This window comes from Lytechinus pictus, chromosome 12, assembly GCF_037042905.1.
Source record: "Lytechinus pictus isolate F3 Inbred chromosome 12, Lp3.0, whole genome shotgun sequence".
In the NCBI taxonomy this organism is placed as follows: Eukaryota; Metazoa; Echinodermata; class Echinoidea; order Temnopleuroida; family Toxopneustidae; genus Lytechinus; species Lytechinus pictus.
The window spans coordinates 7,069,730-7,086,753 of record NC_087256.1 but is presented as its reverse complement, the minus strand read 5'-3'; the positions used below and the strand labels follow the sequence as shown (position 1 = coordinate 7,086,753).

The window sequence follows — 17,024 nt, the reverse complement described above, 5'->3', positions numbered from 1 at the left end:
AAGATAGAATAGAAGTTCTAGTAGAAGAATGTTGAACTAATGGAAAGGGTAACATTTTAAAATCATACTGTAGATCTTCTGCACCAAATTGATATTTCTTTTTTTTTCTCGACTTAGATGCACGGCCTTCTCATGTCAAATCGCTCCTCTGATATACAAATTTAAAGCACACTTTGGATCCCAAGTAGTGTACTTAATTCATTAAAGTGGAAATTCACCCTGACATAAAGTTTATTGTAAAATTAGCAGAAAAAAATTAAAATAATATTGGTGAGGGTTCCAGGGAATCCATCAAAGATTTAAAAAGCTAATAGAATTTTATATTTTAATGGTGACGTCATTTGCGAGCAGTTTTCCATATATGGTGTAATAAAAAATATCAATGAAATGTCATTAAAAAAATGAAAATGGTTTTTATTGTACCTTAAGTATATCAACATAAACATCATTTTACATCCGCTCCTGAAAGATATTTTTTAGCAATCATGACCCACTGATTAAAAAATTGAAAAGTATACATTTTGGTGCATAAAATACGGGGCAGCTGCTCGTATGACATCACAGATAAAAAAAACCCTTAGATTTTTAATGACTTTCTTAATCTTTGATGGGTTCTCCTCAAACCTTCACCAATATATTTTCTGCTGTTTTTACAGTAAACCATTTGTCAGGGTGACCTTCTCCTTCAAAACAGGTCGATATAATGGTATCTAAGTAACACCTATTTTTATTTTTACCTCTGCCATTTTTACCTCTGCCATTTTTACCTCTGCCAATTTTACCTCTGCCATTTTTACCTGGCACCATTATGAAACACCCACCAGGTCATGACTCAGGAATGTTAATGCAGGGCAGTAGAAGTAACAGGTAAATGACATATTATCATTATCCATAACTAACCAACACTGTGTTGTCTCTCATTGACTGTGTGTTATAAATGACTAGTCTTAAAATAAAGCTTGACTATTAGTAATGCAGAGGATGAATTATCCCATAATTTCATTTTCTTTGTAGAGAAACTAAAGTGTTTTTGAATGGGCCTGTATTACAAGAGTACACTTTGAGAATGTTGCATTATGGGTAATGAACCTGACCATACATGAGCTCTACCCCAAACTTGGGGGTAGGGCTAGTATTAAAGGTTGCTGGTTTTGAAATTGAAATTGAACCTTTATTTACCACAATCTTCATAAAAAAAACATACAAATCAAGAAGTTTAAATATTTCAATAAAATACATTTTAACAAAAATGAGTATATTTAAGAATAGTGGAAGGATCACTGAAAAGTTACAAGGAACTTATAAGTGATCCTGAAATTAACACAAAACAACACAATTAAAAAAACAAATGCAGTAAGGAAATACAGAACAACAAACATAACAAAAGTATACAATTGTATCTATATCAGTATTACTATTAGTATTAGACTTTCTGCATGAAATGTATTTTTAAATGTCTTTTAAAGCTTTGAAGGGTTTTGCACTGCTTGATATTTTGAGGGATCTTATTCCAAATAATGGGACCCCTACATAAAAATATGTTGTTTGAGAAAGAATAATGGCCATATATTGCACGAGTATTAGCTGAGTTTCTAGTATTATATGTATGTATATCTCTATTGGGTTGTTATAATAGGAATACATAACAAGTGGAATGCCTCTGGCCGTCTCACCTGCATCACGCGATTCAATATAACAGCAGTGCTGATTTTGAAAACTACTATAACTCGCACAAGATGTTCAGTGATACTTGGTTACTCTTATTTCCACGTTTTATGAACTAGACCAATACACTTATAGAGATATGATGGCAATTCAACAAATACCCCCAACGTGGCCAAAGTTCTTTGACCTTACATGACCTTTGACCTTGATCATGTGACCTGAAACTCGCACAGGATGTTCAGTGATACTTGATTACTATTATGTCCAAGTTTTATGAACTAGACCAACACACTTTCAAATTTATGGCTGTAATTCAACAAATACCCCAATTTGGCCAAAGTTCATTGACCCTAAATGACCTTTGACCTTGATCATGTGACCTGAAACTTGCACAGGATGTTCAGTAATACTTGATAACTATTATGTCCAAGTTTCATGAATCAGATCCATAAACTTTCAAAGTTATGATGGTAATTCAACAGATACCCCCAATTCGGCCAAAGTTCATTGACCCTAAATGACCTTTGACCTTGGTCATGTGACGTGAAACTCATGCAGGATGTTCAGTGATACTTGATTAACCTTATGTATAAGTTTCATGAACTAGGTCCATATATTTTCTAAGTTATGATGACATTTCAAAAACTTAACCTTAGGTTAAGATTTTGATGTTGATTCCCCCAACATGGTCTAAGTTCATTGACCCTAAATGACCTTTGACCTTGGTCATGTGACATGAAACTCAGGCAGGATGTTCAGTAATACTTGATTAACCTTATGGCCAAGTTTCATGAACTAGGTCCATATACTTTCTAAGTTATGCTGTCATTTCAAAAACTTAACCTCAGGTTAAGATTTGGTGTTGACGCCGCCGCCGCCGCCGCCGTCGCCGCCGTCGGAAAAGCGGCGCCTATAGTCTCACTCTGCTATGCAGGTGAGACAAAAAACAGATAATTGAAAATCATATAGTAAAGAAATTGGGAGTATATTTAATTTCAAGAAAAGAGGTCTGCTATGACTTAGAAAGGGTTTATGGCATATTATACGAACTGCTCTCTTTTGAAGAAGAATGATGCGGTTCAGTAAGTGTTGCTTGCAGGATCCCCAAACAATATTGCAATAAGATATGTAAGGTACAGTCGTACAGTCTTTAAAAGTGAGAGTGTGAAATTACAATTTAAAAGGCAAAGACCATATAATTAAGTTACGGTAAACATCAAAAAGTATATTGTTTTGGATTAAAAGGGGTGTTAATAATATTGAAAAAATAATTTCTATTTTTCTTGACAATATATCATATAGTGAAGTTGCAAGTATCTTAACCCTAACTTACCGGGGGAAGGGGGTTTCAGCCTCGACGTTTTGACCGCACCACTCGCTGACTTTATACCTTTACTCTCAAGTCTCGCGCAACTTTTGAGACCAAATTTGTGATGCCCAGGCACGTGGTTACGATATTACGCAATATTACCCAAGTGCATGTCAGACCAAAACTAAAAAACGTATGGCTAGTATTATGTACAAAGTCAATACAAAATCTGTTTCATCTAAAATTCATTAAAGCGATTATTCTCACTTTAATTGATAACAGTCATTTAATTTGATGCTATTCATGACTGAAATAATGCCCCCGATGAATTTTGTTGAAAAAAATATAAAAAAGATAAAAGAAGGAAATACATAAGAAATCAATGAAACAATAAAATACATTAAAAAACTGAGCTTGGGACCGGATTTGTTTTTCTTTTACAGTTGCCATAAAAATATTTGTTTTACTAAGAATTAGCTTTCTAGGAGTTTTATTCAGTGAATTAAAGCAAAAAGCATGATTTCATGAATGAATTAGCACAATTCATTCATATAAAAAATATATTTATTTTTTTGCAGTTTACAAGGGCAACGGGGTAGATGTAGATTAGGCCTTTGCCATTCTCTACCTTCGTGCAATTTTTTGTCGCGATGGCGAGATCCGCGGCCAAGATCTTGGTGGGGGGCATTTATTGGGAATAACCTCCCCCCCCCCCCCCCCCAGGGACTTTAAGCTCGCAAAATAGCCCTGGTAAGTTTGGGTTAACCAAGTATCTCTTCTCAATAATATCATTCGATAATATCAAATTTCAAATATTGGATATGATACTTCATAAGTGATTATGGTAACGTTGCAACCAATAGTAAATTGTAAATGTATTTTGATGAAAAGGAATATCACATTTCCAAACATTCAAGTCGCTTTGTGAAATTTTGCAGAGTGCGGCCATCAACCGACAAGGAGGAAACGGTCGTTTTTTTAACTCGATGTCAAGCAACAATTAAATAACTCAAAATGATGCTACAGTCTATAACAACAATAATAATAGACGTTTCTTGTATAGCGCATTGTCACATTATGAATAACGTCTCCAAAGGACTTGGATATTATTACCCCGGATGTAGCTCAAGCAGCCTTCCAGCGCTCAGTGCATTTCAAGGGATAAATTCTTGCCAGGTACCCATTCACCTCACCCGGGTTGAGTACAACACAATGTGGATAAATTTATTTCTGGAGGAAACTACGCCATGGCTGGGATTTGAACACACGACCCTCTGTTCCAAAGTCCGAAGAATAATCCACTGGGCCACAACGCTCCGCATACTCACACTGGCCTTGATTTCCTAGAAATCTTTGTAGCTCCATCACCCACATTCTAAAATACCACCGCCAAGAAAAAACCCATGAAACACAACACAATAAAGGCATAAAATACAGTCCCATTTCTATCATCATGGTCCAAACGTTTTATTGCTCCGGGTCGAACTGTTTTCAATTCTATTCCACGATTAAGGTCTTTTCCACATTGTAGGATCCTTTGCCGAGCATCAGGTTTGGAGTACGGACCCACCAGCCTGGTCCAAGGTGGATACGCTGGACTAAAGTAGTAGTGGTAGGCCAGGATCGGATCCGAAAACACCAGACTCCAGATATTTGGTAAAGCTCCAATGGCTCGAGCAAGCTCGTCGTTGTATGTCGTCGGAAGGATCTGAAACATAAGACATTAAAAAAGTAGGGTGATGTAAATATTTTTATTGCAAAAGCTTCCGACCCAATAGCCAAATTGAAAATAATTCGCTATGAGATGAGACTGATTATGATTATTTATACACATGTATGTGATATGTTTTAGTCGCATCGAGTCATACCAGCTTTGGCCCCGAGACTCCTAAGAACTCTCTCGGATTCATAAGAATTGAATATTTTTATCAAATAGAAAATAAAATCATGTGTTTTTTCTTTAAATCATTCCGGCATCTAATACTATAAATAAGTTATAAATTCAAATTTATACCAGTACAACAAATAAGTCACCAAGGAACATAAAATCAAGATATATGATTCCAAATTACACTGTAAAACATATTGGGTAAAATTTGTAACCACCACGAGGTAATTATGTGTCCAACTGATTTTGGGCAGTATTTTGCCCAATGCGGGAAGCATATTGTCCAGTAAGGTTAAAATTAAGCAGCAATTACTGTAGAAAGGGCACAATTTTCATCACACTGGATAAATAAAAATGCCCAAAAGAAATGCCCAATGTTGGTTGGACACATAATTACCCTCATGGAGCACTTTTACCCAATATTTTTTAGAGTGTAGTGAACATAGAGGGCACTTTCATTGTCATTTTCTCGGTGATTTAAAGACAAATGATCATAATAGACTTTACCCCTATGAAAAAGTAAAGTATTACCCAGTTGAAGTAATATGCGTGTTCACGAAAGATTTTTAAGATAAAGAAATAGTGGTGTAGTCAATATACCCTTGGTTGAAATTCACCACCAAAATGCTTGATAATGGCGCTCTTTCTCCTTAGAATATCCGCCATCATGTCTTGTCGGCTTGGCAGTTTAACCTCCTTCTTGAAGACACTGATGGCGTACCGTACTTGAAGCTCAACGGTCGATCCTATACCACCACGTGACCTGAAAAGGCCAATGGCAGCAAGAGTAGGATGCGCAAGCTTGGGTGGTATGACGTTCATGTAAAGCTCCAACTGATTCGAGTGATCTGGAAGAGACAATGAAATCTAAATGCTTTTATATAAGAATCATCACAGCTAAATTTGTGTTTCAAATCTCTCTCTAGATTTGGTTTAAACATAAACACTAATTTGTATATTATTAATTCATGAATGAATAATCTGAACTATATAGCTCTAATGACTTCACTAAATCGTCATAGAAATTTTAATTTTAATATATTTTTTATTATTTTTTTATATTATTTTTTTTAACTATCAGGACCATGATCATATATTTAATATTTTGCAGTAGTTTCTTTCTGAGCCACCATAAAAAGCAGGGGTTATACTTGAATAATAGGAAATCAAAACTCAACGTATACTTTGCATGTCTTTAGATTATTACTTTGATTAATGTGGACATGAAGGAGAGAAATTGAAACTTTATTTACCACCATCTTCATAAAAGCATACAAATCAAGAAATCTGAATATTTCAAACAAAATACATTATAGCATAAGTAAGAATATTTACAAGAATAGTGAAAGGATCACAGAAAAGTTACAAAGAACTTATGAATTAATGAAAGATTGAGGAAAGGCAGGAAAGAAACAAGTGGATCGAGCGCCTTTCGCAGTCTCGCCTGCTTTACGCAATTCAATATAGCAGCAGTGCTGACTTTGAAAATGGCACAAAAACACAATTCATTATGATAATGAATTGTCTTCATTGACCCTAAATGGCATATGACTTTGATCATGTGACCCAGGACTTGTGCAAGATGACCAGTGATACCTGATAATACCTGTGTCCACATTTTATGAACTATATCCATAAACTTTTAAAGTTATGATGGCAATTCAACAAATACCCCCAATATGCGCAAATTTCATTGACCTTGGTCATGTGACATAAAACTCATGCAGAATGTTCACTGATTTTTTTGCTACTCATATGTCCAAGTTTCCTTGAAAATAAGTTATGATGGCATTTCAAAAACTTAACCTTAGGTTAAGATTTCGATGTTGATTCCCCCAGCATGGTCGAAGTTAACTGTCCCTAAATGACCTTTGACCTTGGTCATGTAACCTGAAACTCAGGCAGGATGCTAAGTAATACTTGATTACCCTCAGCTTGTGTCTAAGTTTCATGAACTAGGTCTATATACTTTCTAAGTTATGGTGACATTTTAAAAGCTTAACCCAAGGTTAAGATTGACGACTCCGCCGCCGCCGTCTGAATTAAAAGCGGCGCGCCGGCGCCTATAATAGTCTCGCTCTATACAGACGGGACAAGTAGTCGGAATTGGCATTTGCCCCTATGCATATGACTCCTAACCATTGCAGCCCTCAAACACTTTCGATAACAAGTCTATTGTTGCTTCATATGAGCTTCTTACCGAAGAGTATATTCTCCTCCAAGAATGGAGTTTTCACATTGTACCCGGTGGCGCATATGACGCAATCTACATCTTCCAGGTAGGATCCGTCGTCAAAGATTACCCTTGACCCTTCAAACCGTTCAACACCACTCCGGACCGTGACTTGACCACTCATGATCTTGACAGGGAGTTGGTCATTTAGCATGACACACTTGGTGAAAGCGGGATGCTTGCTGCTTTGTAAGCCGAGTGTTCTCCAGTCCTGTGAGGAGTCCATCGCGCGTTTCACAAGGTAATTGTAGATCCATTTTGGTATAAAGTCTTTCCATCTTTGGTTGACGTACGTGTCAGCAGGTTGTCCGTTCAGGATACGAGGAACGATCCAAGCACCATCCCGCATACTCATATAAACCTATGATTGTATGAAATTTAATAATTACCTAAGAAAAATATTCTTGAATATATACAAGATTTTAATCATTCCGTGCGTGCCAATAAAAACAAAAGAGGAGGATATTTCCCGATTGAAGGGGGTGGCTGCTTCGCGTACTTAGACACTTTGCTTATACTTGGGCTTATAATGTTTGTTGGGGTTTCCAGCCTTTTTACCCGACTCAAACGCCGGTTCAAGCGAATGTTTTGAGTGACTTTTAATTGCAAATGAACAGTAATTTACTTCTCAACAGATTATCCAGTGAATTATAAGCTATATAAGCAGGCGCGTAGCCAGGGGGCGGTGGTCCCCCCAAACGCTCCCAAAAAGATAAAAAAAAGAAGAGGAAAAGGAGAAAAGGAAAAAGCGAAAGGAGAAGAGGGAAGAAAGGTATAGCTTTTGTTGTTTTTTCCTTCTTTCTTGGTCAAAAGAATAACAACGTAAACGAGACGATCTTCTCTCTTCATGCTATAAATTTTCTTCCGCGCTCCGGGAAAAAATATCAAAATTGCCATTCCCTTTAGTTTCCCCCACATCTTTTTTCTCCTCCGTTTTTCCCCTTCCCGGCCGTGGGAATCGTATTCTCGCCAGAAATTATAAAATATACATGGGTGTAAAAAGTATGAAAACTTTTTTTTTTTTTATATTGCATTTATACAAAATTTTGGCTCTTCTGTTCGGAGCGGGTAGATATTACCGTCACTCTCGCGTCACCAAATGCTTTTTTCTTCCACTTTTCAGCAAGTAATTTTTGGCAAAGTGTCTGCTCAAAGGGGGAGGAAATAAATTCGTTCCGTGCTAGTTGCAATAGTATGTACGATATCAAACGTTATTCTATATCGCTGCACATCCATCTCCTGTCTTGTTTTGCGTCATTGATTTGAAATTTTGAATATCAGTGAACTCAGTGAAAAGGAGGCGCTTAATATATGAGCGAATTTTTTTTCTTCCAAAATAAATAAATCACCGAGGTTTCCGTGCTTCGCGAGCATGGGAAATGAAAAGTCCCTCTTCTAGCTTGCATCATCCCTTTCACATTTTGAGCTCGTTTTTCTTCTTAATAATCTAAGAAACATCAAAATTAGAACAGGTTAAAGTTTCAGATAAATTTCTTAAAATCAAAGCTTCAACGCCATTCGCGGGAAGGAATAGGGCCTATTTTCTCCTGTATATACCCATTTCTATTCTGTTTTGCGACTTGAGATAACGAAATATAATGTGGATAAACTTTTTACACTCAAATCTGATGTGACTAAGATAGGCATAATTGTATAATTTCTGTTCTCTATTTTTATAAAACGTTAAAGCTTCGCGCGGAAAGAGGAATTGTTACAAATTTCCCATTTTTGGGGAGCTCATAATTTCTTTCGAAAACAATTATTCTTTAATCACAGCAAGTCAATATTCGAGTTGATAAGGATACTAGAGAGGCAAGAGACGCCTTCTTTTGATTTGAATTTGATGAGATGTCAAAAACTTCCGCGCGGGAGGGGGGAAAACTCCCCCTCCCTGCACCCTCCCCCTAGGACTTTGGTTGGCACCTGGTTGGCACGCTTCGCGTGCACTTACCGCCCCCTCCAAAATATCCTGGCTACGCGGTTGTATAAAAGCTACTTGAAATCTTCAATATTTCCTATGTTTATCATTGCCATTATGTATATACCATTATTATTTTGTGTTTGATTTACCTGTTTGGCATAATCGCAGCTCATGCAGGCGATATCACCGGCTGAATGTGAAGACCCTGTATGTTAAAGGGAAGTTTAAAAAAGAACTGAATTATTTCGATACCTTTATCATTTTTAATCAAAACAATTTCAAAGAGTAATATCATATCATAATGTAGTCTGCTTCACAGACACCGATTGAAACTTTGATCAACAAGACAGTGTGTCTCCACGCAAACACTAGCACAGTATACAAAACTTGCTGTTTCAATTCCGAGCCAGGTGGGCCTTCAGTACACAAGGCAGAGTAGGCTGCACATTCAGACCCTTAACTCGAGTGAAGGGTTTGCACAGCAGACTAATGATATCATAATGTATGCGTTCCTACTTTGACAAGATGAGGACGTGATAATACATTAACCCCAATTATCTTATTTTTCTTGGAAAAGCATCGATCTTGCTATGGCTGGTGTATCAAGTAAAAGCATTGGCAACTATGCAAATGACACTCTTTCCTCTTATACAGGAAATGTCACTGTTGTTACTTGCTTCTTTTTTATTTGTGGACATGGTAAAATTAGGGCAATATATATATGCGCTCGTCTAATATCGGATAGAGATGCATTATGGTATTACGAATGTCGAAATGTGTGTTAAGGCAAAGTCCTCTATTATTCCTTTATGAATTCCTGGCAAACATTCTGTTTTACGATAATTGCTTTTCTCGCTTGTTGATTTTTTTTATTATGGATATCACAAATCGAGATATGTTTACCCTGGTATCTGTAAATTAAATTTGAAAATACCCTAAGAAATAAAGATACAATTCTAATAAAGGTACAATCATAAGAAACATAAGCACAATATCATTACCGTATATACTTAAGTTCTTAAGACTTTCTTGAATAAACGGTGCCTTGTGTTTGGCTCTGTAGATGATAATTCAAATTTTACAACTGACGTAATTTTTTATTCCTATATCTCCATAAGCATAGCTTTGAACTATGAGTTGTGTGTGTGTGGGGGGGGGGGTCCTCTGACATTATACGGGCTGGTGAGGTAACTCCCTTTCTCGCTTTGTAGATTACCCCTTTTAACGTGGTAAACATTGCTATTTTATTTTCCCCCCTTTTTATCATTTCTACTTTTTGCAGGATGAGGGGGGGGGGGGCTCGAATGCCTCGTTAAAGAAATCGACATACTCGATCATCTTTGCCCCTGATTTGAGCTGCATTATGTGTATGTCCCATACATGCCATACGGACCCCTTCTGATTTCTTGCTATCATTATTCTTTAGATCCAATGAAATTCGAAATTTTATGTAGGCATACATGACTTATAATGACAAATATAACATATTTGATATTCAATTTCAATAAAAGAAATAAAAAAAGTACCGATAACTAGAATCGTCTTGTTCTGAAAATGTCTCCCTGTCCTGAATTGACCACCGTGTAAGATTTGACCATGGAACTCATTTTTCCCGGGGTAATCAGGAACCATACCAGACGAATACATTCCAGTACATACCAACACAGCGTTAAATATCTATAAAGAGATAAGAATAAGAAACAACAAGGGGAAAATGGTAAAACATAATCAGGTTGATATAAATAGAGTGAAAACAAGCAAATGAAATGAACAAATGATAAGGTCCAGAATCTGTTCTTTGTAAGTTTGTCTCATATTATACTCCAAGAATGTTAAACATTGCCCTCATAAAGTATTTTGATACCAGAGATGTATTTCTTTATTTTCATGTAGAACAAAATTTTAAGATGCTATATAATCTGATACTCCCCTAAAGGAACGTGGTGTAATTACTTTTGTAGTAAATAAATATTTCAGAAAGTTGCGCATATTACTCAGAGATCTGATGTCCCTAGGATATTCTCAGTCTTGTTCTCCGATCTTAAAGATCAATAGGCATTTTCCAGAAGAATGAACTTAATGAAGTTTGCCTGCCGTGACATTAGGCCTGGGAAGCGTCTTACAAAGAGTTGCGATTGATCCGATCAATCGCAACTATGGAAAGCCAGCAAAGTCAACATATAAAATGCATGTTTGTTCGAAATTTGTTCTATATATGAATGTATATCCATACATTCATTGATTTCTTGACAATTTGGTGTGTTCTCCTTTGTTTACAAAGGACATTGTACAAATTTACTGTAGAAAAAAAAAATGACACTGATGGATTTCCATAGAGTTACGATTGATTGGATCAATCGTAACTCTTTGTAAGATGGGGCCCTGTGTAATTCCAGAGCAATCTTACTTTATTCAGGCAGAGACATACATGGATTGTCTCAGATCCGTATTTACCACTCAATACAAAAAGGCTAATAAACAAAAAAATAAATATATACAGTGCGTCCCAGAAAAAACGAAACCGAGTTTAAGCGATGATTTATCATAACTTAATCACAAATTTAATAGACAAATGACCTACCAATGTAAAGCTTAGAATCCCCTCTTTCATCTCATATTACCCCATTCACGCATGAGTGAGCAAAAACAATTTGAAGAAAGGATACCAAAAAATCATTTGGCGGGGGTATCTGAATTTCAAAAAGAAAATCACATGCCTAAAAAGTTCAGTATCTGCTCGTTTATTTGATACCTTAATCACAAAAAATGGTCGAGAAGTAAAAAAGTTATGTTCCCTCGAAACAATGCTTGTATTTCTATAATTTCATTAAATAAACGTGTTTTCACCGGTTACCCACAGAAGCTATCGCATGGTTAACAAAAGACTAAATGCATGGCTGATCGTCAACAAAACGAAGTGTCAAGTGAGTTTGAACGCAAGCCTGGAGAACCTCTTAATTTTATGAAATTATTGAAATTTAAGCCTTATTTCAAATAACCAGAACTTTGTTAATTCTTGACCATTTTCTGTAATTGAGGTATCAAATTTAAGAGCAGATATTGAACTTTTTAAAAATGTGGTTTTCTTTTTGAAACCCAGATACAGCCCGCCAAATGACTTCTTGGTATCCCCTCTTCAAATTGTTTTTGCTCACTCATGCGTGAATGAGCAATAATCTAAGTAATTTCTGATGAAAGAGGAGATTCTAAAACAACGGTAGGTCATTTGTCTATTGTATTTGTGATTAAGTTTTGATAAATCATCGATAAATCTCGGTTTCGTTTTTTGTGGGACGCACTGTATATACCTCTGTTTCAATCTTCCCATCTTTATGTTTAAACCGCACACTCCATCTTCCTGTTTCTTGAAAATCTGCAGTTTTTGTGACTTCTACAACGGCTGTGTCGAACTTGATGTACTTGTTCAGATTAAACTTCTCTGCGTAATCTATATAATATTGCAGAACGTCTTGCCTCTGGGTGAGAATAAACGTAAAACAAATATTCAGTTATTCAGTGTCAGGGATGCTACGCCGCAGAAGGGAAGTTATGATTTCCTAATTGAAAGGCGGGGGGAGAATAACGAAGATGAATGTTAAAGGTTAAAAATATATAGAACCATAATGTGGGCATGCCTAATGAGTGAGTGACACTAGGCACACCTCCATATACGACACAAAAATCAGCTCTTGTGATTTTAAATTTGCCCCCCCCCCCCACGATATCCTGGAACCGCGCCTGCCATTGTCGTGGTCACTCAACTGGGTGTGTTTCATCACTTGAAAAAGGAATAGGACCATGTTTAAACTTAGATTATGTAGATTCATAGATGATTATGTTGGATATTACAATATGATAGGTTGGGAGAGAGAGAGAGGCGGGGGGGGGGGGTGATGTAAACGTTGTATATACTGTTGTGAATGGGTAGGTAGTTATAGATAGAGATTGGTAGTGTCTTTACTATGAGAAGATATTGCGAGCCCATTACGGGGTTTCTTGGGGAAAATATTTTTCTGAAAAATATGAGCCTTTCATCTGTTCATTCATATTAATCTTGGATCCTCCCCTACCCCTATTCATATCGAAATACTAATATGATAATTAACATATATTTACCTTTGGAAATGGAGGCACATGTTGAGGGTACGGGAAATCACTGTAGGCCATATTCTCTTTGCAGATGTTTGTGATGAGCTTGTCGTAGACACTCGCTGGACCGTTAGGATCTGAGCCTCCATCTTCATCGTATACCCAAGCGCCACCTTTTTCAACAAGACGGGAAAATTGAAAAGAATTGAAAGAAATCGTCTTGGACAAATGATTCGAAATGGAGATATTTTGTTGGATATATAGCTGCAGTGGGACTGGGGGGGGGGGGCTTCTGTTTACAAAAAAGTAGAAATTGATTGACTGGTTGATTTTCGATTTGCATGATCAGCCTCCCCCTCCCCCTCACTTTCTCACTTTCGACTCAGCCCCCAACTTTCAAAACCGTCCCAACGCTCAAATTGCTAGATAAGATTGTTCTAAACGAGACTCGTGCAAGACCACAGATAGTGTCAGATGTAAAATCTTGTCGGGTTACTTTGTACAGATCACAAGAGATATTAAAGAAGGATACATCATCATTTCCCATCATTTCCAAGTCCGTATCGTGGGGGGGGGGGGGGGGGGCTCGTTGTGAAAAAAAACTTCTGTACTCGGGAGGGCGACAATTGAAATAAAACCAAATTGAATTCACTTTGTTTCTAAATAATTTGGCAAAGTAAAATATATATATTAATATCTTTTGTCCCAATTATAAAATCCTAGATCCACCGCTGAATTCGGAGGTGAAGGGTATACAAACGTGATTATACCACAAAGGGGGGGGGGGGGGGGTAAAGGCACGCGTGCTTTAAAATGTTAAGACGTAAAAATGGGAATTCTTATTTTTCGGGGCAGTTCACTTTTCACTATAGATCATACTACCATTAGGCATGTTAGAGTGTAGGCCTATGGGTTTTTCAATTCAATTTAATGTTTAGTTGAGTTATACAGTTGTACCTCTTTAAGCTATAATTATGTGGGGGTTTGGCAGCGATTATCTTTAAAAAAACATTTTGTTTCTAACTGAATAATCTATTCAATCAAATAGATCCATGTACAACTCGGTGGCCAAGGCTAAACTCATTTTGGATAAGGGAAGCTGAGGGAATGTGTTTGGAAAGTATAAAAAATAGAAAGAAAAACAAAATATCTCCAAATCATCCTTCTTATGTGCAGTAAATGCTCTCCACGATCTACACCCACTATATGAGTCTCTGTTTTTCTCCACGAGTAATATGATTTTTAACGAACTTGTCAATTTGCTTGAAGAGACTGCATGGTACCAATATTTAAAAGTGGGAAATAAAATGATATCACAAAACATTTCCGTTATAATGTTTTCAAAATATTAACTTTCATTAGATCCAGATACAGTAGATATTATTTGCACCGTGAAATGCATTAAGCCCCTTTTTTAAGCCATATGGTGCACAGCTAGCGCGTTATAAAAGGTAGCCTATATGTGCACGCATGAGAGCTTGGCCTATTTGTGTTGAGATCGAAAACCAAAAATAAACTATGGATTCCTGAATAGCTTGGTCTGTCATCATTGACCCGTGTATAGTATATACAACGACACAGTGCCGATCTAGTCTAAAAATGTAGACCCACATCTGCAGTGTGTGTATCACCTCACGAGCCATTCAGAGCCTGCATAGCAGACTAGTGCCGATCCGCATGTAGAAAGTTATATTCATCTATAGGGGTATATTACGTAATATAATACAAAGCGCCATCCCCCCTTATATGAAAGCATGAGCGGATCTACGCCCGTGGCCCAGTGGTAGAGTGTCCGCCTCACGCTGGAGATCGTGGGTTCGATTCTCGCCCGAGTCATACCAAAAGACCTTCTGCCTTCTTGCTAGTCGATCAGTAATTATATTGGAGAAGGGTATATAATAATAACATATTATGTTACTTTTTGCAGGGCCCGCTAGGAGCAGATTCCTAACCGAAGTGGCTACCCTGAGTAAATTAAACATTATTATTGTTGTTGTTATTATCATTATTATTATTATATTGTCTTAAGGAAATGTTCACATTGTCTGCTCAAGTAAATCGGGTTGTCCGTAATTGTAATGATCATCTCAGCAATTTGTGGAGGATTCGTAGATTCATTGATCTTAAGACATGTCACCATGCTGTGTGAGCACTTATTCTTTCTCGGTTAGATTCCTGCAATAGTTTATATACTGTTTTGTCAGCTATGGATTGAAGAAAACTCGAGGTTATTCAGAATCGTGCAGCTCGATTAATTTTTGGCTTTGGATCGATCCCAAACTCATACACCCCTACTTTAAGGAACTCCACTGGCTACCTCTATTCCAAAGTATTCAGTTTAAAAGTCTGTTTATATGTATACAAAACTCATAGGCCCGTATTCTGAAGTCGGGTTTAACTTAAACTCTGGTTTAAAGTTGTGGTTTAAGTATGGGAAGCCAAAAGTATCAAATTTTTTATTAAGTTGTATGTTTCTTATGTTTACTGTGCTCTTTCCTGATTCATCAATGGTGAAGACAATCATCTATTTATACTTCCTACACAATTATGAATGATTTTGAGAGCCGAATGAGCTGACGTATGCTATCTCTACTGTTAGTGATTATGTAACAATTGGCTGTCCATACTTAAACCACAACTTTAAACCTGAGTTTAAGTTAAACTCGACTTCAGAATACGGGCCTAAATCAATTGGCACCTGAATATAATAATACCATCAAAGTCAGTGACGGATCCAGGGGGGCACAGGGGGCGCAAAAGAAAAGTATAAAAGCAAGAAAAGGCGCCGCTTAAAAAAATAAATATAAAGGAAAGAAAAGAAAAGAAAAGGCGCCGCTTAAAAAAATTATACACTGATATAATATTAGCAACAGTAAAGGAAAGACTATCCCCAGCAAAGACTTTACCCCTTTTTCAACATTTTCTTTTATGGCGCCGGTGAAGTGCAAAAATATGTGCGCCGCTCGGCAGTACGCCCCCCCCCCCTTTCGCCAAAAGCTGGATCCGCCTATGAAAGTGTGCTATTCCGTAATCTTCGTTCAATTCAAGGCAGACATTCCCTTGTCGAAACTCTCCTCAGCCGAAAAACGTTTTGCTGTAGCAGCTGCCAAGAATTGGAATGCCTCGATCTTCCAACTAAGAAATGCTTCCAGTATTATTGGCTTCAAATCTTACCTTTTTCCTCAATAATTAATTTCCCTTTTTATCTCGAATGACTGGTTGTGGTTATTATTGCAAATGTTGAATTATTATTCATACATTGTATGCGCTATGGTACTTTTTTGTTTTTAGCGCCTCTAAATATCCATTAGTATCTGTCATAAGGCCCGGGCATAAGGCAATATACTTTACCCAGTTGTTGTTGCTTCTCGAAACACACGGGCTGGAGCCCTTCCTCCAAACACGTTTTGACTCCAACAAGTCCCGAGACTCCAGCTCCGATGACAGCCACTCTATTTCCATTCATTTTTTTGGAAATTGAGTCATGAAAACTCGATATAGACCCCCATGCGTATATGCGCCTGAAGATTTCTATATCACTGCTAATGTAGGCACGTCAGGTCAAAGTCACATCATCGAAGCATGCGATCTCTCTCCATAAAGATGCATATATTCTACTGTATATACATGTACAGTATTTTACTTGATCTATATTTCCAAGGCCAAGGTGGTCGTGTAGTCGTTCCTTATCTCCATTAGGAATATAATCCACTAAACGGGCCACTGTTAAACGTGACTCTCCGCACGGTAAAGCAAATTTATTTATGTTTCACCCGAACTTAATGAGCTCCAGTTGAGTTCCATGGATGACCACGCCTATTATTCAACTGTTCAATCGTGATATATATCAGGTCACTGCGGTCTCCGGAAGCTGACACTTCGGGACAGTCTGATGCCATTCTACGACCCTTTATTGTGT

At 37.2% G+C, this 17,024-nt stretch overlaps 1 protein-coding gene across 1 annotated transcript; it reads right to left on the bottom strand.

Annotated features, from left to right (window-relative positions):
* Positions 1-579: 579 nt before the first annotated feature.
* LOC129272885 (flavin-containing monooxygenase 5-like) lies at positions 580-17,024 on the bottom strand. The gene is made up of 8 exons (XM_054909967.2): positions 16,457-17,024; positions 13,133-13,278; positions 12,325-12,492; positions 10,543-10,693; positions 9,166-9,221; positions 7,063-7,456; positions 5,463-5,710; positions 580-4,682 (listed from the first exon to the last, which is right to left on the bottom strand). Exons 1-8 carry the CDS (start codon positions 16,569-16,571, stop codon positions 4,350-4,352), a joined length of 1,611 nt encoding a protein of 536 aa, XP_054765942.2. The 5' UTR covers positions 16,572-17,024; the 3' UTR covers positions 580-4,349.